This window comes from Xylaria bambusicola (assembly GCF_022495145.1).
Source record: "Xylaria bambusicola strain CBS 139988 unplaced genomic scaffold F5B22scaffold_35, whole genome shotgun sequence".
NCBI lineage: Eukaryota > Fungi > Ascomycota > Sordariomycetes > Xylariales > Xylariaceae > Xylaria > Xylaria bambusicola.
The window spans coordinates 256140-275202 of NW_025953588.1; the positions used below are offsets into that span (position 1 = coordinate 256140).

Consider the following 19063-nt stretch of genomic DNA (forward strand, 5'->3'; position numbering starts at 1 on the left):
CCTGGATGACAGGATAGATTCCGAGGCCAGGATCGCTCGGTCTGTTCTTGGTGCCACCATGAAGTGTACCTAGCTGTACTGTGTAGATACATAACTGGCATCGGCCTCTGTCGCTTCTTCGCTCTTAAGCGGGGCTCCCGGAGTTAGCAAGGCTTGTTGTGCAAGGGTGGTTTGGACCGATGGTCTCCAGAAAAAAGGGAGTCAAAGCTAAGATTTCACATCCCCAAATGCGATTAATCCTTTAATTCTCTACTAGCAAGCTACTTATTAAATAGCCTTTAATAAGAAAATAATAAAATAAATTATTAGTTCCAAGGTTTATATACATATATATATGTGTGTGTGTATAAATTCGAATCCTTTAATAAATATCTCTTTTAATTATTTACTGGCTCTCCTATTTCATTTGGCTAAGTATTAGTCGGTTACTCCAGTTGTAGAGGGTTGGTGGTTGGGTGGGGTGTAAAATTTGTGTTTAGACCTCTTCTGACCCGAACTTATCACAATAATTGTTGATAAACTATACGAATGATTTATAATGATTCACCATAATTACTGTGTATCAAGTGTCTAGACCGACCGAGACTACAGCATGCAGATCTATCTTTGAGGGTATACTGTTTGCGAAGTTGTGGGGTTGGCCACTGGACCACGCAACTGTTAGTCCATGTTCAGTCATGGTATTGCCGCAAAGCATCGTGAGATTTTATGCAGGCTCTCCAATCATTGATACAGCCCTTCGAGACCCTATGCAGAGTCCAATAAATGCGTTGTTTTATGCCTGCCACTATCTTCTCCTGTATGGATACGCTGTATGCACGTTTCGGTTAATGCAGGTGATAACATGGAAAGACCGTGTGAAGGAACCTGTAGACACTGAGCATTGTGGGCGAAAATACATCAAGTAGGTGTTGATGGGCACGCGTGGCAGTGCTTTCTCAAACTCGGCCGATAGCATTGCTGAGAGGGGAAAGGAAAGGGTGTGCGGACTCATTTCACTAATCAGTAACTAGGAGACGCACCTTGGATCATTTAAAAGAGTGACTCTGTCTATAAGTATTGACTTCGACAGTTCTACTTCACCGCACAATTATCCCATCCAACTCTAACATTTACGGGTTAAGCAGCTCGTTGTTCTTAAAATGTCTCCAGCAACCCTACTCTCAAGACCTGTGGATGATCCACGACCTAAAGATGACCCCAGAATCGGACTATCATCTAAGCTTCTAGCAAAGCCTTACTATCTACCCAACCTACAGGGGCCCTATAAGCACTGGCCTGAGTATGTCTTCATAGCACATGCTTCTACTGTCTAAACCTTTAGTCTCTGAATAGCATGGATAAATGCTAACGTGAAACACAAACAGCAAGGTCAACCCGAATTACTATCATCTGAAAGTGGCCCTTGATGCCCGTATCAAGGAGTAGGTCTAAGCACACATAAACAAAGGATATTCGGAACACTTTCTGACTTAGAATGTTGTCCGCGAATATAGGCTGTATCCTCCTGCAAGAGCAGTGGCCCTGATTAAGGGTGATTATGGCCTCCTGTCATCATTATGGTGGCCTCGTGCTAGCCTGGACAGACTTCGAACTTGCACATTCTGGTTCCTCTGGCTCTTCACCTGGGACGATGAAATTGACCAGTCTACTTCGGAACTATTCATCAACCTCCCCAATGCCAACCAGTTCAGAGACGAGTCGTACCACTTCGTGCGCTATGCCCTTGGTGTTGGGAACGAAGAGACTGACAAGTGGGATTTTGATAACAACAAGCCCAACCGACCTCTGATCCGAAGTTTGGACGTCATCGGTGCAGAGCTTCAGAAGGTGTACAACAAAGGTAAGCAAATATATGTGATACCCTTACTGTTGCCGTTGGTGGACAAATGATTCTTTGGAAGAATACTGGAGCCTCGGTCCAAACAATTGTGACAAATATTTGTTCTATATTCACACCCTCGTACAACGCCGAACTAAAATATCTCTAGACCAGATTATGGTTTTCGTGGACGAGATTTACTACTACATGGACTGCCAGCAACGCGAACAGGGCCGAAAGCTGACCGGCGTCATTCCCACTCCTGAGCAATACTGGGAGACCCGACTTGGAACAAGCGCCGTCACCTCCATGCTTGCATTAAATGAGTATGACTTGATCCCCCTTGCCTTTTCCCAACGACATTGCTAAACTAGGGGCTATAGATTTGCCGATGGGCAGAATATCCCCCGCTGGATCATGACCCACAGCAAGATGATGGACATCTGGCGCGAGGTCAACCTGAACATGTCCCTGTCGAATGACATGATTTCGCTAAAGAAGGAGATCAAGCACGGCGATATCGACAGTATCGTCCCGGTGTTGGTCTACAACAAGGGATTCACCGTCCAAGAAGCCATCGCGGTTCGTATACGCATGAATGCTAGCCAAGCTCCCAAACATGATCGTCTCTAACTAGACCAATAATTCTTAGGATACTTGCCATGAGCTCCAGAAAAACATTGATCGTCACGACGAGTCAGCTCGGGACTTGCTGGCGATTGTTAAGGAGAAGCAGCCGGATGTCTTGGCCGATGTCGAGTATTACATCGAGGGGTGCCGGCACAACCAGACGGCCAATCTTCTTTGGAGGTTTGTTGACTTCGTCTTGCTTGACTTACCGTTCGAGTATATGCTAACACTAATTACACCAACAGTCTTGTGACTACTCGCTACGGCCTTGGGGACGTTCCCCGCGATGAGGACGGAGGCATGACCATCCAGGTAGTGTAGGGAAGCTGTTTGCTCGAATTTCGGAAGAGCTCGTAACAATGGCTCGCGGATAGTATGGGACATGAAGAGAAATGAAGATTGACAGCTCCTTGATCTAGAATTGGTAACATGGCAGATTACGTAGTTCGAATATTATTCCATATGACATGAACTATCTAAGCAACTGTTGAGACTTATGTAATTGTGCCACGGCCCCTCCTGCGTAGAATCGATTACAAGGCCATCGATGTCGATGAACTGGTCACAGGCGGCCGTTGCATAATCCGCTCTGTTTGGCTATGGACAGAGAATTCGGAGGTATAGGACATGGTCGGAATGCGCCGAGCGATAAACCCCACGACCGGGCACGGCCACCACCTGTTCGGCCGAGGCCACCTCAGCTTTATGTAGTTGTTGCTTCTTGAGGAGATTAGATACATGGCAGCATGACTTGACTGATATCGTGACGCATCTTTCTCAGGAACAACCTCGTGTCATAGACGTCAGTTTCCTTTGCACACACACCTAGCCCTGAGGCGAGTAAAAACAATGGTAGCCGAGAGTCTGACGCTCATCACATCACGTCACCCCACTCATTCCTCTGCAGTTATGTACCTACATACTGTCCAGGTGGCTATGTAGATGATAACCCACCCTCCCAGTCGATGGTTGCCTTTTCGGCATTGGAAGCGAAGGTGGCCCAAGATCTACACACCTACATACACCCGAGATACCTACATGCGTACCTACATGCACGTAACATCAATATCTCCGGGCCCCTCCTCTCCCTTCTTGACTCGGCCTGTCCCGCGATTCCCGCCCGGCCGCTTTGGCGTGGCATGACTGCCCACCTTACTTAACCCCCCCCCCTCCTCCTTCCTCATCACAACTTTGAGGCTTTTGAACCCCGCCACCTTCACGCTTATCATTACCTCCCCTACCCTTCGCAATCTCCTCAATCCCCTTCCTGGTGCCAACAGAAGTCTCTTATTCTCTTGCCCTTTCTCTTTTCAATCAAGACTGTCCCCAATCCTCACTGCCCAACGCAATATTCCCAACTCCTTCGCATCTTCTCGTTCATCTAACTAGAGCACGCAATGGCCGTCAAGGTGGGCATCAACGGCTTTGGCCGCATCGGCCGCATCGTTCTTCGCAATGCTGTGAACCACCCCGATATCGAGGTCGTTCACGTCAATGACCCTTTCATCGAAACCCACTACGCCGTGTATATGTTCAAGTATGACAGCGTCCACGGTACCTTTGACGGCACCGTCGAGGTCGCCGAGGACGGCAAGGGTCTGACCATCAACGGGAAGCTCATTAAATTCACGCAAGAGCGTGACCCCGCATCCATCCCTTGGAGCGAGTCTGGAGCTGAATACATCGTTGAGTCCGCCGGTGTCTTCACCACCACCGACAAGGCCAAGGCCCATCTCCAGGGTGGTGCCAAGAAAGTCATCATCTCTGCCCCATCCTCCGACGCCCCCATGTACGTGATGGGCGTCAACGAAGATAAGTACGATGGGAAAGCCGACGTCATCTCCAATGCTTCGTGCACCACCAACTGTCTCGCTACCCTAGCCAAGGTGATTGATTACCCTACGAGCTATCCAATAATCGTGGGTCGTGTCCAACTAATAGCAGTCTGCTTAGGTCGTCCATGATAAGTACACCATCATCGAAGGCCTCATGACTACAATCCACGCCTATACTGCCACGCAGAAGACTGTTGATGGCCCATCCTCCAAGGACTGGCGCGGTGGACGTGCTGCTGCCACCAACATTATCCCCAGCAGCACCGGCGCTGCCAAGGCCGTCGGCAAAGTCATTCCTGATCTCCAGGGCAAGCTTACTGGCCTTTCTATGCGCGTTCCTACTGTCAACGTATCAGTAGTCGACCTTACCTGTCGAATTGAGAAAGGTGCTTCGTACAGCGACATCAAGGCCACTATCAAAGAAGCTTCTGAAGGTCCCCTCAAAGGTGACATCTCCCTGATAACTCTGTCACAGTACCCAGCATACTAACCAAACACCCATCAGGCATTCTCGGTTATACTGAAGACGACGTTGTTTCCCGCGATCTCACTAGCAACACGAACTCGGCTGTGTTTGACGCCAAGGCCGGAATTTCCCTCAACGACAACTTCGTCAAGTTGGTTGCTTGGTACGACAATGAGTATGCCTATAGCCGACGTGTGTTGGACCTGGTCGCCTATGTCGCCAAGGCGGATGCCGGCAAATAGAATGCCTATCATTTCTAATTGGTATGTCGTGGACTTGGTTTGGACAGGTTCGTGAATTCACTGGGTAATAATTAGATGAAACTAAAGAAGAAAAAAGAAAACCGTTTGTAATTAGCACGCCCTTCTCGTGTGGCATGACTATATTTTAAAGAATGTCGATGAGGAGCCCTAGTCTAATAATTGCATCTAAAGTCACAGTTGGGATATAATGTTTCGTTCTGGGATTTGGCCTGTTCCAGACCCAGCTTTTGCAATTATATACGAGGTACATGAAATTAATCATGCATATCTAATTAGTAGTTTGCAATGGTGACTGATTTATTACCACAGGCGCGATGATGGCGACACTGCCTGTCTATCTTGCATCAGGACATGCTTATTGAAATCTATAATACTATGGTCCATGACACCTTGGAACTCGATTGTTCTCGCAACGCATGCTCCAGTAAGTCGATATCTACAATTTAAGAAATTATTCTTAAAGAATATGATGTACATGTTCCTATAGACAATCCTTTTGGTACATTACCCTTAAGGTACGCTACCTCCCCGGACAGTAGAAGCAGCATCATCTTGGGCTTGTTCTCCAGGGGGTGCCGAAGCAGCAGCGATGCCCCCGCCTTGTTGAGGCATATTTCGTGGCGGAGGTGGAGGCGGGTCGAATATAACATCCTGAACCCATTGACGTATATAAGCATCTGTCTCGCCCTGAAACCGTTTCGAGATGCCCCTCTTTGCCTGCTGCACAAGCGTCCGCGGCTGAGGACGATATCTTGGTTCGTGAGCGAGGCATTTAGCGACAGTCTCTCTAAGTTCGCGGTCAACTCTGTCGTATTGGCGCTCTGTGAGGATGCCGATGCAGTAGTGATTTGGCATCTGGGTCTGTGGCACGCGTGACAGTTGGAAAGGAAGGGACACTGGGACTTCGTATCCTGTGATGAGTTGCCACATGGTCTGCGAGAATTAATAAAAGTCAGATATGCCGGACGACGGAGACCCGGAAGGCGGGCTTACTAGAGCTATCCCCCACACGTTTGTATGGGAGCCGTAGTTTCCAGCGACCGGCTGTTCGGAAAGCTCAGGGCCATGTTCCCTTATTAACCCGTCATCCGGCCTTTTCACATAATCCCAGTCGGCTCCGAATTGTTCCTATGACGAGAGTGGTCTTAGTATGCCATATCAAACTGCCGTATTTTAGGGCCGCTGGGACTCACGGGTGCGTAATAACCCATTTTGTTTCGCATTCTTAAATTTCTATAATACTGACTATGATATCTCATGAGATTTCACCAAAGCATTGGATTGTTATAAATTGTGAGAAGGCTCAACGGACTCACTTGCTTTTATTTGGCTTCACCGGATCCGCGAGCCCGAAATCCGCCAGCTGTTTTACAAACCATTAGTTAGTTCTCGACACGTCGACTTGCTCTCCGGTCGATTTTTCGCGGTAAACCACGTACCTTGAGTCTTGGAACGAGTAGGTGCTCATTATCTCTTGCGCCGGCATCCAGACCTCCCACCAAAACTGTTTGATTCTCAGTCAAATCTGCGAGAAGAGGTTTTTCTTTGACAAGCCGCGATTTCGGTAATATCACTCACTATTTTTAGGGTCAATGTCGAAATGCACAATGCGTTTGACAGCCCATCGCCGTCTTGGGGCCGGTTCTTGCTCGAATAGGTCATCACCTACTCGCTTGCCCGTTGTTGTCATATCGTAGTCAGGCAATCCATCGGGTCTCAAGATGGGGTGGTCTTCATGTCGGCCTGGGTGAAATTTACGGGGTGGATATCTGCATATTGGTATGCGTCAATTCAATGCCTAATGTATGCCTTATATATTCGGCAAGAAGATCTAGTACAAATAGGGTTGTAAGAACGTACTGCATGCCTAGACAGGCTTGGGTTACTAGAAATATTGTCAGTCACATTAATATCATCGAGCTAATTGTAACTTACGGCAAAGCCAAAACCCCCACAGCACTATATCATCAGGAATCAGCGATTCTGAAGTCAAGCTTGTATCGATTCAGACACCCTTTGCTTACCTCGATTCGGAATAATCGTTCCTTGTTGATTGACCCTAAACACAATGTGATGATTCGATCAGCTTAGATTTCAACCAATATTACAGCTTAGGAGAAACGAAAAGCCAAAACTAAGCAGCTCTCCATTGAAGCATCCAGGCCTCACCTCGCAAGAAGTGTTTCGAGGTCACCGTTCTCGACGAACTCCAGTAGCAAAAAGTCTTTACGGTTGACCTGTAATGCGGGATCCGCATATGGGTCGTCCCTGTACGTTTCTCTATCATATTCCAAATCTTCCAACCTGCTATTTCGCTTAACCCATTCTTTATGTCTTCTCGCAAGCACAAATGGATTCATAGCAGCCCGCTTCTGTCTTCTTGTTTTGGTCGCATTGATTTTGACTTTCTGAGTCGGTTCGTCGCCATAAGACTCGTCTCCGCTGTCACTTTCCGACTCACTCGTATCCTCCCAACGGCGGGTTGGTATGACGTGTGGCTCTAGGGGCGGAAAGTTGATCCTGTCTCGTGGTATAACCTGGATAAAATGCGCGCCACGATTGAAAATCTGATATAAAGCACCGCCTTAGCGTGTATCAAGTTGCGACGCATGAGAATTATCAATAGATAACCTACTTCTGTGATCTTCTCTTCTGTATATATCTCGGGCGCGTCCCAGCCATGCAGCGACAACTTCATAACCAACGTGAAAACCGGGGTGGACTCATCTCTCCTATAGTGGCATTTGATTACAACTCCATTCCCACCATATCCCAAGGCTTTGACCAGCGCTAAGCGCGGGGAGGCTTCAGAGAAGTACGTGCGGGCCGAGTTAAATACCTTCCTTGCTTCTCGAAAACTCTTTCGTCCTTTGCCTCGCCTCGGCTCTGGCCCATGGAGATTGGGATTTCCGCGTGCTCTCAAAACGGGCACTCTTTTAGGGGGCCTTGATAGAGGGGGTTCGCGCCTGACTCGGCCGGGTCGCGGTAGTTGACGGTTCACTACCATCTCAGGAGTTAGCAGGGACTACCAAGTATGGTTCAGCGTGGAATGAGGCGCAACTCACCCCATAGATGTCGAAAATTCCGTAACGTATTTCGTCCTAGATGGTGGGTTGGCCAATTCTTTCGCCGATACATTTGAAAAAACCACCCATCGCTGCGAAGTGTTCTTTCCCAGAAGCTTTCCGGGGTCGCCATATCTTCTGTATATACTTCAACCTAGGCAGTCTTTCTCGTGGGTATAGGAGCATAGCTGACTTCACCATTGCTTATTGTACCTGGGCAGTTGTACAGTGGGAGTATCATGCTACGAAGACAAAGGATCTTGATGTTTTCACAGCCGTGGCCACGAAGTTACATACCAGAACTAAAGCAGTAAACAATGTAATTTTAATAGTTGTTCTTTGTCCACTTCTGTCGCATGCATCGATTTATTTTTGCCAATTTCTATTATCACGATACAAGAGCTGGCTTTCGTTGTATATATACAGGATACTAACTACCTTCTAGCCTCAGCGCTGCTTTGATAAGCCATTCTCTAGATAAAGTTGCATCGTGTCTCAGGCGCCCTTCTCCGTCTCCTTATAGTTAGATACACGAAAGAAATTCCGCCTACCTATATGATGATAACGCTTGAATATCCTCATGATAGAGTATAGCAAAGCAACGCAGTATGGTTTTGGGTGAACTGGAAAAAGAGAGAAAAACAAAGTATCAGCTATTAAATAGCATATCTCTCGATCATCAAAGTATTTTCTTGTATGTTTTTTTGTGCATTGGGATATTATATGTGTGATTGTGTGTGGTAAAGATATTCTAGGCCTGTCAAAACACGGACTAGACTTTGCTTGAATGACAGCAGGTAAGCCGAGTACCAACAATGATTATAATCATCATTGAGATGCTCGGCCTTCTTATTTCGACAGAGTTGAGAGTGTGACAGGATTGTGGCACAGGGGCAGCTATCTTTAACCACTTTGCGAGTTGCCAGATGTGGCCTGATCAGGTTTAGGGGGCCAAGGTCTTCTGTACTATGTACTCTGTAAGAGCTCCTCAGAGGGTCCTGCGTGTTTCAAGTTGAGGCGTCTCAGTTTTAATACAGGGTGTGCACGTAGCTTAATGAGTGAAAAGCCACCTATCATGTCATGTGAAGAACACAGTTCCCATATTCTTCCCCACGCCCGGCCCAATTTAGACACACCCCTCCGTCTCAACCTCCTCCCGTTTCCGGCGCTAGCCCCCCGTGATACTTAGTCCTCCGTGTTTCACATTTAACTTCGCCCGGTTCTACCTGCCAGATACCTGCCATCGTTTGCCTACCTAGGTAGGTAGCCATGTAGAGTTGAGGTAAGCAAACTGGGAGGAGATCTCGCGAGAAAATCATCATTGCGAGCTTCCGAAAACGTAGCTTCGCGCCGACCTTCTCAAGATCGTCTTCTCCCTTCTGTAGATCGCGAAACCACCCTTGACTGTATAAGTATAGACATCGAGATTACTAGTAGTACAACTCATGGCTATATACAGGAAGGTATGCATATACGGGCCATACTGCCTTAAGTACAAGCAGGTAATCGCCCGAGGCTCCATATGATAACGGCTGTCTGTGCCATGTTGGTCTGACCCTGCCAAGGACGCGGGTGAAACTCGTCTTCGCAAGATGATTCAGCAACTTTTTGCAACCGATATCTCTACTACGTAGTGTGGCTCTCGTTTGTTCGATCTGTCCCGAAATAACATGACTGCCTGTTTGGGGATCCTTGCCCGTGGATCTTCAAGGATCTCCAATACACGTCTGAGGTGAGTTCGTGCTTCCCCAATCGCATTCGCCGCCGGTGGTGGTGGTGCCAACAAGCAATCTGCAAGCGACCTCTTCGTGTAGTACGGCTCAATTGTGTGTATACACTTCACAGGCACGAAACAGGTAGCACTGTAGTGTTCGGTGGTAAATCCAGGTTACATCCGCATCGTCACACTCTCTTATCATATGCTATGCAGGGCCGTTCATCGTGTACAACTGGCGAGACTGGTATCGTAGAATACACGCAAATGAACACCATGTCCTACTTGCTACATCAGATACCGGTACCTCCTACCTACGCACCCATCTCGACATAAAATGCCAAGGTTTACACCTTGCTCCTCCCACCCTTCCCCGGTCCATGGCCCCCGGTCGAACTACTTACACTACAGTAGTACACTAGAGCTCGTCTCATACTAATAAGTACACTTGGCACCCACCTGATTTGGGGCTCGCGACTGCCTTTCTTAACCATCATCTTCCGTTGCATCTGGATATCACGTCGCTGTGTCGTTGGCCTCCTCTTCTTTTCCCCCTCTTTCCCTTCCCCTTCACTTCTCTTCTCCAGCTGCCGGTTACAGTCGTTTCCTTCCTTTCTTTTCGAACGCCATCAGACTCGACGTCTGTCACTTTCTTTCCGGCCCCGGTGTCATTCTTTCTTTCTCTCGGTTTGCCGTGCCTTTTCCAGAACTTTCATTTGCACCTTGTCGCCCTTTCTAGACACGAAACGACATATAAAGGTACCAGGCTCGAAGCATACAAGATCGGATCACAATGCACTACTCTGCCATTTTTCTGCTCGCTAGCGCTGTCTGCTCCTTTGCATCGCCTGTCTGGCCACGATACACTGTTGACAACGAACACTTTGAGGTCCTCGCTCTTCGAGCAACAACCCAAGTGAACCCAGCAGCCGTCAGTGACGTGACCTGCATTGACCCCAACCTGTAAGTCTTCCATACCTTCCGTTCCTACTCCCTTTCGGCCAGTATTCATCACGGTTTTCGTGCCAATGCATATCTTCCCGCCTGCTAATATCGGCCCAGTAAAATCGTCTTCCATGATCAAAATGTAGCCGAACTGGGCATCTGCGGAGGAATCGCTGGCTCCATCACAAAGTGCGGTGGCTCACCAGAGCGTACAGTCGGTCAGTCTGGAAGCGCAAAATTCACACTTACCACCGCCACGAGCGGTGCCACGATCAACATCAGCAAGGGTCGTTGGGAACAATGTATTCGTGCAGCCCGCGCCATCTGCCCAACTGGAAGCATGAGCGGGAGGTGCACTGGCGGCGCTTCATCAGGAGATGTCAACTTTACCCTCGAGTCGCCATAAAGCGTTTGAGATAGAAGTCTGTCATCAGCCGTTATTCAATTACTACTCGACTCAGCGGTGCTGAAGCAGAACAACATCTCCTTTCTGGAACTGGAGCAGGCAATCAAAAAAACCTTTCATAATTCGATTCGTACATGCGAGCATGTGGGTGGAAGATACCTACCCTTAGGGAACGGGAAAGCTAGAGAACAACCATCATTCGGCGTTCACGGGCCTTGTCTTATGAGATGCGATATACCAGACCCCGGAGATCAATGAACAAGAAGACAAACTGTATATTTGCTCTTGCTCTTTGCTGTACATATGCTGTAAAAATACCTATAAACCCCCTGTGTGGAATGAATGAACTCTTTCCAGCTACAGTTGAGACAGAAAAACTGAACCCATTATCAAGAATGAAATTTGATGCAAACGCCTTTTTAGTTCTTGTAGGTATATGGGTATCTTCCGTGTGATAACTCCGTGTCTTGCTTGCTGTTTCCAATGCCATCTATGTATGCCGAATTGAAGTACTGATGCTTTTTGATTTTATGGCGAACACCAAAGATTCGCCCCCAACTCATCAAATGAAAATGCCACAACGCCCGCCTTGCAGTGCCCTAGCAAGAAGCTCCTCTACCTCACAGTCTACCGCTATGTTAACTTCCTTCCGCGAATCTTACCGATTTACTGCCCTACAGCCCATATCGAGTAATGCATTCCTCGCGGTGCGTCTCCAGACACTCGAGCGCGCACACCCGCGTCCCGCACTTCATGCACCGCACACGGCCCCAGTACCCGCACACAGCGCAGAACACGCGCGTCGGGTACCGCTGCTGCTGCCCGCCTTCGCCGTCCCCGGACGGCCAGGACCCTCGCGCCTCGAGGTAGCTCAGCGGTGGCGCGGCCAGGAGGGCGCGCAGCTCGTCGTCGCTTGGGAGGGGTGGGAGACGCGAGGCGAGGAGTGGATTGGCGTCTTCGGGGTGCGAAGGGTGTGGCGGATATGACGCCAAGATCGCGCTTTTCTGCACTCCGGATTGGGGATCAGACGGGTCGATCATTTCTACGTCTTCGGAATCTTTGTTTTGCTTTTGCTGTTGCTGTGACTGTGACTGTTTCGCGCCGGACTTCTTGGACGATGACGGTCCCACGGAAGCGGAAGCTTGTCTCTGCCCTGTGCGGGCACCGGCCGTATCGTTGGCTTTTGCATTGCCGGTTGGATTCGTCTCAGCCTGCTGCACCTGCAGCGCTATGTAGTCGTCGAGGTGGTTCGCGAAGGTCTTTTGCGATTGTAATATCCGCCGCACGTTCGGCGTGTACTTCTTCCCACCTGTCCGCGCGATCCCATTCTTTACGGGGATCGCGATGTGCACGTCGCGCGCGTTGTCGCGGTCGAGGATCTCGATCTCCCTGCGCGCTTTCGTCTCCTGCCGCACGTTGGCATCGGCAAGACTGAGGTTGGCGGCGCCGCTGGCTGCTGCGCGGGACCGCTTGCGGTTCGATGGTGCGGCGGCGCTAGGGAGCTGTAGTTGTTGTCGGTCTGGCACGTAGGCCCAGCCTGGTGCGCTGGTTGTTCTTGTGGTGGCGATCTCTATTACGCCGAAGTTGTTCATGGTAACTCGTAATATGAATTTCTACTGCAACGGTGATTTGTTGGTGGTGGTGATGTTTTAGCTCAAGGTTAATGCATATTGTAGGGATGAGTTCCCTGATGGGATACCTACATACATTAGGTAAGTATCTATGCACGTAACTTATGTACCTAAAAACTTAAGGCACAAAACCCTAAGTAAGCCAGTGGAAAACCCCCTGCATAGCAGGTCTGCAGCACTCTACCTACCTAGGTAGGTACCTACGCAGTTACTGGAGAAGGCAGAGCTAACAAGGTGGGGTAGGAGTTGAGGCTCATTCCCCCCTTGATAGATGCGTTCACCCATCCTCCGTGCACGTAGCCGAGCGACACGGAAGGGAAATGACCAGGTATCAACTGGTAGAAGACAGTAAGTATCATGGTAGGACGACTCTTCGTATTGGCAAGGTAGTTTTGATTCAGTTGGTGCACAGTTGGTGGCATCGACCGCCATCCAACAAGTCAAGAGGAGTTGGTTCGAATCGGACGGCTGCCGAGAATCCTTCTGATATTGTCCCCCCCTCTCTCCATTTTCTCCCTCTTTTGCCTTATTTGTCTTTGACAGATTGTATCGCCTATCTTCCCTCAGTGTCTTGAGTTATAATAGCAACGTAATTTGGAATATAAGTAGCGTGAGTGCGGGAGGGATTCAGCATTGCTTATAGCATGGTCTTGTTATCCCGCACTGAGCGAGAGGACATCATGCTCTTAACCACCATCATAGAATACACAATGTCAAGCGCTGGTGTTTTTAAGTATTAGCAGATGGCTATCTAATTTATGTACGAGGTTTGATTAAGCATGGTAAAAGACCGTTAGTGCTGCGTCTAGGTAAAGGTTGTAGTCATTCCCGTCATCCATCATCCTCGCATAAAGTACGCCATGTTTCCATCAAGCTGACATAATAGAAACATCACGCCTAATGTACATATGGGTTAGACAGCTTCTTGAGCACCAGCCTCTTCATTCTCTGATCTCTCTGCTGCAGCCTCCCAGTCCTCCTCTACTGGTTCCCCTATTTTCTTCTTCGACTCTTTCTTGAGCGCCACAAATTTGCTACGAAGGGGTACGGAAGCAGGAGCAGTCACAGTTTTTGGTCGAGCTGCAGCCTTACCAACCACAGCACTCCATCCTCCGCTGCCGGCTTGGACACGCCCTTCCTCTCGCCGGAGCACATTCAGGGACTCGTCGACGGAGCAGAGGGAAACATTGTCCGCGAGTTTTAAGCGTCGAACTGTTTGTTGTAGGGTTAGCTTTAGAGCAGTGAGTGCGGCCTCGAGGGTTTGCGTGGTCCAGGTTCCTGAACCTTTTATGACGATCTCTTCGGACGGCAAAAAGCTCGTGTGGAACGTGACGGTAGGGTGAGCTGAGTAGTCCTTTCTTAGCGCAGCATTCAGTTCTTCAATGGTCAGACCGAATTGGGGATTTGTCAAGAGAAGTGCATTATAAGGGATGACGGTGGCGTCATTAGCTAGCGTGGACTGTTGTGTAGTCGGATCTTGACTGGCGCGGATCTTGGCGCACTGCGCCAGCGTCTTCATTGGGGCGGAGACGAAGCGAGGTGTCTTGAATAGACAGACGTGACGATGAGGTTCTGGATCGCTGCTTTCGCTGTCGAGACCGAAATCTTCAGCCAGTGAATGCATGAAGGCGCGTTGGTGGGATTTCATAGGCTTAAATCTTAACCGTTTCTCGCCCCTGTCCCCCGCAAACACTCGAAACTCCCGCTCGTAGACCTGTGCCCATTGCGGATTTTCTCGGTAGAACTTCAGGGTCGTGTCCGAGTATGGCACATGATCGTCTGTATGCGACTGAGGGTCGATGTTAAGTGCATTAGCTAGACGCGCATTCCGCTGTAAACGAAGGCACTCGTCGTCGCATTTCAATGATGAACGCTGAGGCGAAGGTTGAGCCTTGGTAGCTAGACATTTGACCTCCTGTTTCCTGTGTTGGCATTCACAGGTCACGAATGTTTTGGCTTGGCAAGGCCTATCTTCTTTACATGCTGGGTTTTCATGTTAGCTCGTGTGCGGTATATTAAGATGGATGGTAGCTTACGATAAGGAGCGTGGCATTGTTCAGTATCGAGGTGGCCACAGCTACGTGTCTTGCCACATAGCTGTTGGCAATGAGACCCCGAAATGCCTTCATCTTCACAAGCGCCCGAGCGATGGCACAGCTTATTACAGGAGTGAGTCCTAAATTATGATTAGCCAGAGTTTCCTCAGTTGAATTCGAAATGTAGACGTACCCGCACTTTAACTTCTTGCCACATGGAAGGCCACATCTCGGCTCATCAAACCAACAGGGTTGGTTCTTGAGCATCTTCTTGCCGCAAATGCACCGTTTCTCGACCAAGAACGGACATTTGGGGCAGTCTATATCATCCGGATGACAGTTATGCGTGACCTGTTAAAGTATATTAGCATACAATATAATGTTCGTGGGGAATGGAAAAGCCGGTAGCTGGATATGGAGGTAACAGCTCACACACTTGCTTACCTGAGGGTGGCCACAAGGCCGAGGCCGCGTACAGTCGAAGCGACATTCCGGCACTCTTGTGCCGCAAGGTTGGGGCGGCTGCAAGACAGTTCTTCCACAGTTACAGCTGATTTCCTCAAATATTGCTTCTAAGCATGAAGGACAAGGGCCGCGATGGCACATTTGTTGGCAGCGATGCTTTCCACATTTCAGTTCCCTGCCGCATGCGCGGATACAGATATGCTCTGCCTCAAATTCTTCGTTTGAAGCAGCTGAACTCTTGTTACGCCGCTTTAGTGCTAAGCGCTCAATTGCTCGCTTTTCTGCCGGGCAACACCGTGCACCATGCTCATGTCTCCCACAGTTGAGCTGAATTCGACAGATCTTTTCGCATAGTGGATGACACGACTCTCTTTCGTTGCAGGTCACGCTTGTTTTCGTGCGACGGCAGCGACAATCAAGTTCTATCTCTTGCTCGCACGCCGAGCAGGGTCCACTATGGCAAGCATCCTGGCAGAGATGTCCGCACTCCAGACGCTTATTGCAAGCCTTGTCACAAGTTGGTATAGGATCTGAACAGGACTCACGGGGCGTGGTTATATCGGAAATCGGCGTCTTGCCGCAAGGGCAGTGGGTGATGACATCGGGGGAGAATGGACAATGAGTCTGGGCCTCGTCTTGTGTATGGCAGGCTCTCTGACAGCTGTGCTTGGCACAATCGAATGGCCTCCCACAAATATTATTACACTTAAATGCGCCAACAAACCAGGTCCCTGGCTCTTCTTTTTCAGCTCCAGTTGCGCCATCTCCTTTCTGTATCGGGTCATAATCATATGACTCTAATTTGTCTCCAAGAGTATCGCAGGGTATATTCTTGGATTCTTTCCCGCAGTAACAGCGGGATGCGACTGGAACTTCGCAGCTTCCACATAAGCCAGAATGGCATTTTCTTTGACACTCATGTTCCCCGCAAGGAAGTAGGTCACCGCATCGTTCGTGACAGCTCCAGCCCTTCGTGTAATCAGTCTCGCCACATCGCTTAGTAGACACATTCTTCCCGCAGAAACATGACTGACTCGGGCCCATCAGGAGGCATGGGGGACAGGGTCCTGCGTGACACTCTAATGGGCACGGGTGAGGGCAAGTCCCTCTTGGTTTGGAGCAGGTTTGGCTGCAGCCATGAGGGGTTAAACCGGCTACTGATTTGGGATTGATCTCTTTGCCACACCAGCAATGGTACACACCAGGTTCGTCGTTCATAGTCGAGTTACATCCAGGGCATCTCCAGGCTTGCTGATGAGGTTGCTGTTCGTCTTGTTCAGGAGGCTTAGTCCTATTGGTAAACCACTTCTTGACGCATGACATGTGAGTGGCAGTCCAGCAGATTGAACAAGACCATATACGTGAGTTGCGTAGTACTTCATTGGTACATATGACACATTCGTATTGTCCATTATTGATATCTTCGTGGATCCTCGTAGGAAGATCCGGAGCATTGGATTTAGACAATCGGCGAGCCGGCTTGGGAGGGGCACTCTCTGCCGACTTGGTACTATGACTTAGTCAGTTTCCGCGCACAGATGAGTGCCAGTTAGATTGAATATATACCTCGGTTGCACAAACGGCTGACCAGGGACAAAGACTGCGGCGCCCGCGTCCAAGCCGGTAGAAGCCTCGCCGTTTTGGTCTTCGGTTTCTGGTCCCGTCGTAAGGTGGCCACCAAATGCTCGGTTCGCTGCGATGGTAGTTCTCTGGCCACTAGCAGCGACACCGCGACCCCTTCTCGAGCCTCTAGCTTCCCTGCGACCTCTTCCACGTGGAGCGCCACCATCCTGGGTAGCATGTGAAGACGGCTGACCAGCAGCGGGTGCAGACGCTGAAGCCGGCGTAGACGTTTCTTGTCGCTCATCTCCGCGCTCTGTAGGTCGGGAGTTTCTCTGGCGATCCCCTCGACCACCCCGACCAGCCCGGCCCCTAGACGCCCGTCCACCTCGAGCGCGCTGCCCTCGACTTCTCAACGGTTCATGAGACCCCACCTCGAGGGCCACGTCGTTTGCCATTGAAACCCAGATTTGCAATTGAGTCCGGCACGGCCAAGGAATGATGGGCGAATGAGTTGTATGCCTGCGAAAATTGTGATTTTGCAAACCCACTTTAGGTAGTGAGCTGACAATGTGCGCTTTTTGAAATACAGCGGCTTCGAATGGGGAAAAATGAGACAGAGAAATTCGCTAAAGCGGAAAAAAAAAAAATGAAGGCTCGAGAGAATGACTTGCTACAGCAAGAGGCGAATGGAAAATTTCAGGGCCGAATCAACAGATATCTCACATGTATCGTTATATCTACCTCCTCACCTTCTGTCGAGGTGGCGGTTGTGGGTCGAGACTCCAGTCATATGCGAGGCTATCTGATTGGATGAGTCACAGACAAGCGTTGAGACATTATGATTCATGCTGAACTACAAACAACAGCCTTGCGAATGAATTGCGGTCATTGTGGCAGTGTTGTCATTCTGCCAAAAAGTGCTTCACGCGAAATCTCTTACATATAATCATCTTACGACATGGTCTTATCAATCCGCTAGAGCACATTCCGAGGCATTTAGTCGCCATCATAAATGCCGAAGCCCTCTGGGAAAACACCACAGCCAGATCTGGTGATAAGAGCTAGAGATAGGTAGATGATAGGCTGGCACATAGGCACCTACTTACTATGTGCATGAGCGGTGATTGAACAGATGACAGATGAAAGATGAGTATCATCGCAAAGAAATTCAACATTCATCGCTACATTACCTAAGTACCATAGGTATTCTGAAAAGTGTGCTTGGATGATCCTCCAGATTGGGTTTGTTACTATGTAGGTAAGTGCATGACAGCCACCACTGTCCAAATTAGATAAGTACCTAGGCGGTATAATATGCCACTAGGGTATAAAAGAATAGCAGGTTGGTTAGGGTCTCGGCCCCTAACCTCTTCACCGAAACCTTCAATTCTAGCTGGCTACAGCACTCGCTGGTCAAGATATTCAATAAAGCATATTGGCTACGGCCACCTCACTCTCTCACAGTAGGTATTCAATTATGTGGCTTATAAGTTATCTGTATGGTCCCGACACATAGACGACGCATAGACGGGGGCTGGCATCCCCTGCCTCTTATTCTTGCCAAAACTTGAAAGGAGTGAATTCAATCCGGACTTCGTGCACTTGAGACTTGAGTACAACTCTGGCTGGAAGGCTCAAACTTGACTTTCAGAGTGGATCTCATCTCGCTGCAGTAGGTACTGTGCATCTAGCGAAGGAGAAGCCAGCAAGACAACTCAACTGCAAGCTTCTGCCCTGGTAAGCTTCATTCGGAGACCTCGACCTCTATGGTCACTAGCGGCTAAGATTATTGTCTGTGCGAGCATCTCTATGGCAATACTTTCCGGTAGCGTTACCTTAGCCAGTCTATAAGCCTCGCAGTGTTAAGATGCTTACGCGAAGCTACTTTGCATGCCTGTAGGATAATAGGATATAGTAGGTAGAATCAAATAATTCTCCACCCATATAGGCAGGCAGGGGCAGCGACTAGATCTGCTATTTACTTTCGGCTCTATCTCCGAGTAGAGAAACGGAAGGGTGACCGAGCTATGCAATAGATAGCCAAGGGCCTGGATACTATCACTAGGTATAGTCACTAGATCACTAACTACAGAGTGGCGACGAGCTATATGTAACACACTATCGCTACCTTCAGGAGTATTAGGATATCAATCTTTGAGAAGAATCGTCCGATACGCTGTGGCAGAGCCAAGCCCAGAAGTCATCTCGATAGGAGTCCAGGC

At 49.1% G+C, this 19063-nt stretch overlaps 6 protein-coding genes across 6 annotated transcripts; 3 read left to right on the plus strand and 3 right to left on the minus strand.

The window, feature by feature from the left end:
* Nucleotides 1-58: 58 nt before the first annotated feature.
* Nucleotides 59-2773, plus strand: F5B22DRAFT_637784 (terpenoid synthase; the record flags this gene model as incomplete). The annotated part of the gene is made up of 8 exons (XM_047977490.1): nucleotides 59-65; nucleotides 1153-1282; nucleotides 1368-1424; nucleotides 1497-1843; nucleotides 1992-2148; nucleotides 2206-2404; nucleotides 2475-2632; nucleotides 2698-2773. The coding sequence occupies 8 exons, from the start codon at nucleotides 59-61 to the stop codon at nucleotides 2771-2773; spliced, it is 1131 nt and encodes a 376-aa protein (XP_047828817.1).
* Nucleotides 2774-3722: 949 nt separating this feature from the next.
* F5B22DRAFT_305997 (glyceraldehyde 3-phosphate dehydrogenase) lies at nucleotides 3723-5379 on the plus strand. The gene is made up of 5 exons (XM_047970580.1): nucleotides 3723-4338; nucleotides 4406-4733; nucleotides 4793-5016; nucleotides 5188-5260; nucleotides 5326-5379. The coding sequence occupies exons 1-3, from the start codon at nucleotides 3850-3852 to the stop codon at nucleotides 4993-4995; spliced, it is 1020 nt and encodes a 339-aa protein (XP_047828818.1). The 5' UTR covers nucleotides 3723-3849; the 3' UTR covers nucleotides 4996-5016; nucleotides 5188-5260; nucleotides 5326-5379.
* A 147-nt stretch (nucleotides 5380-5526) lies between these two features.
* Nucleotides 5527-8214, minus strand: F5B22DRAFT_657809 (kinase-like domain-containing protein; the record flags this gene model as incomplete). Its single annotated transcript, XM_047980077.1, has 12 exons — nucleotides 5527-5949; nucleotides 6010-6144; nucleotides 6210-6261; nucleotides 6333-6379; nucleotides 6456-6520; nucleotides 6595-6785; nucleotides 6877-6901; nucleotides 6952-6975; nucleotides 7041-7075; nucleotides 7186-7583; nucleotides 7652-8016; nucleotides 8082-8214. 12 exons carry the CDS (start codon nucleotides 8212-8214, stop codon nucleotides 5527-5529), a joined length of 1893 nt encoding a protein of 630 aa, XP_047828819.1.
* Nucleotides 8215-10331: 2117 nt separating this feature from the next.
* Nucleotides 10332-11256, plus strand: F5B22DRAFT_306048 (uncharacterized protein). The gene is made up of 2 exons (XM_047970581.1): nucleotides 10332-10758; nucleotides 10858-11256. Exons 1-2 carry the CDS (start codon nucleotides 10589-10591, stop codon nucleotides 11144-11146), a joined length of 459 nt encoding a protein of 152 aa, XP_047828820.1. The 5' UTR covers nucleotides 10332-10588; the 3' UTR covers nucleotides 11147-11256.
* Nucleotides 11257-11728: 472 nt separating this feature from the next.
* On the minus strand, nucleotides 11729-12956 carry F5B22DRAFT_306050 (uncharacterized protein). The gene has a single exon (XM_047970582.1). The coding sequence runs from the start codon at nucleotides 12736-12738 to the stop codon at nucleotides 11821-11823; it is 918 nt and encodes a 305-aa protein (XP_047828821.1). The 5' UTR covers nucleotides 12739-12956; the 3' UTR covers nucleotides 11729-11820.
* Nucleotides 12957-13499: 543 nt separating this feature from the next.
* On the minus strand, nucleotides 13500-18014 carry F5B22DRAFT_615182 (uncharacterized protein). Its single transcript, XM_047975521.1, has 5 exons — nucleotides 16845-18014; nucleotides 15258-16788; nucleotides 15007-15164; nucleotides 14814-14953; nucleotides 13500-14760 (listed from the first exon to the last, which is right to left on the minus strand). The coding sequence occupies exons 1-5, from the start codon at nucleotides 17294-17296 to the stop codon at nucleotides 13691-13693; spliced, it is 3351 nt and encodes a 1116-aa protein (XP_047828822.1). The 5' UTR covers nucleotides 17297-18014; the 3' UTR covers nucleotides 13500-13690.
* Nucleotides 18015-19063: the final 1049 nt, after the last annotated feature.

What these genes read in the sequence shown, in the direction of transcription:
- F5B22DRAFT_305997 (XM_047970580.1), top strand. Translation starts at nt 3,850, where the DNA reads ATGGCCGTCAAGGTGGGCATCAACGGCTTTGGCCGCATCGGCCGCATC. An exon ending in GTCTCGCTACCCTAGCCAAG is followed by an intron (nt 4,339 to 4,405) that starts GTGATTGATTAC and finishes CAGTCTGCTTAG; the next exon opens with GTCGTCCATGATAAGTACAC. An exon ending in TTCTGAAGGTCCCCTCAAAG is followed by an intron (nt 4,734 to 4,792) that starts GTGACATCTCCC and finishes AACACCCATCAG; the next exon opens with GCATTCTCGGTTATACTGAA.
- F5B22DRAFT_306048 (XM_047970581.1), top strand. Translation starts at nt 10,589, where the DNA reads ATGCACTACTCTGCCATTTTTCTGCTCGCTAGCGCTGTCTGCTCCTTT. An exon ending in ACCTGCATTGACCCCAACCT is followed by an intron (nt 10,759 to 10,857) that starts GTAAGTCTTCCA and finishes ATATCGGCCCAG; the next exon opens with TAAAATCGTCTTCCATGATC.
- F5B22DRAFT_306050 (XM_047970582.1), bottom strand. Translation starts at nt 12,738, where the DNA reads ATGAACAACTTCGGCGTAATAGAGATCGCCACCACAAGAACAACCAGC.
- F5B22DRAFT_615182 (XM_047975521.1), bottom strand. Translation starts at nt 17,296, where the DNA reads ATGGCAAACGACGTGGCCCTCGAGGTGGGGTCTCATGAACCGTTGAGA. An exon ending in CAGCCGTTTGTGCAACCGAG is followed by an intron (nt 16,789 to 16,844) that starts GTATATATTCAA and finishes ACTAAGTCATAG; the next exon opens with TACCAAGTCGGCAGAGAGTG. An exon ending in GGCAAGAAGTTAAAGTGCGG is followed by an intron (nt 14,954 to 15,006) that starts GTACGTCTACAT and finishes ATCATAATTTAG; the next exon opens with GACTCACTCCTGTAATAAGC.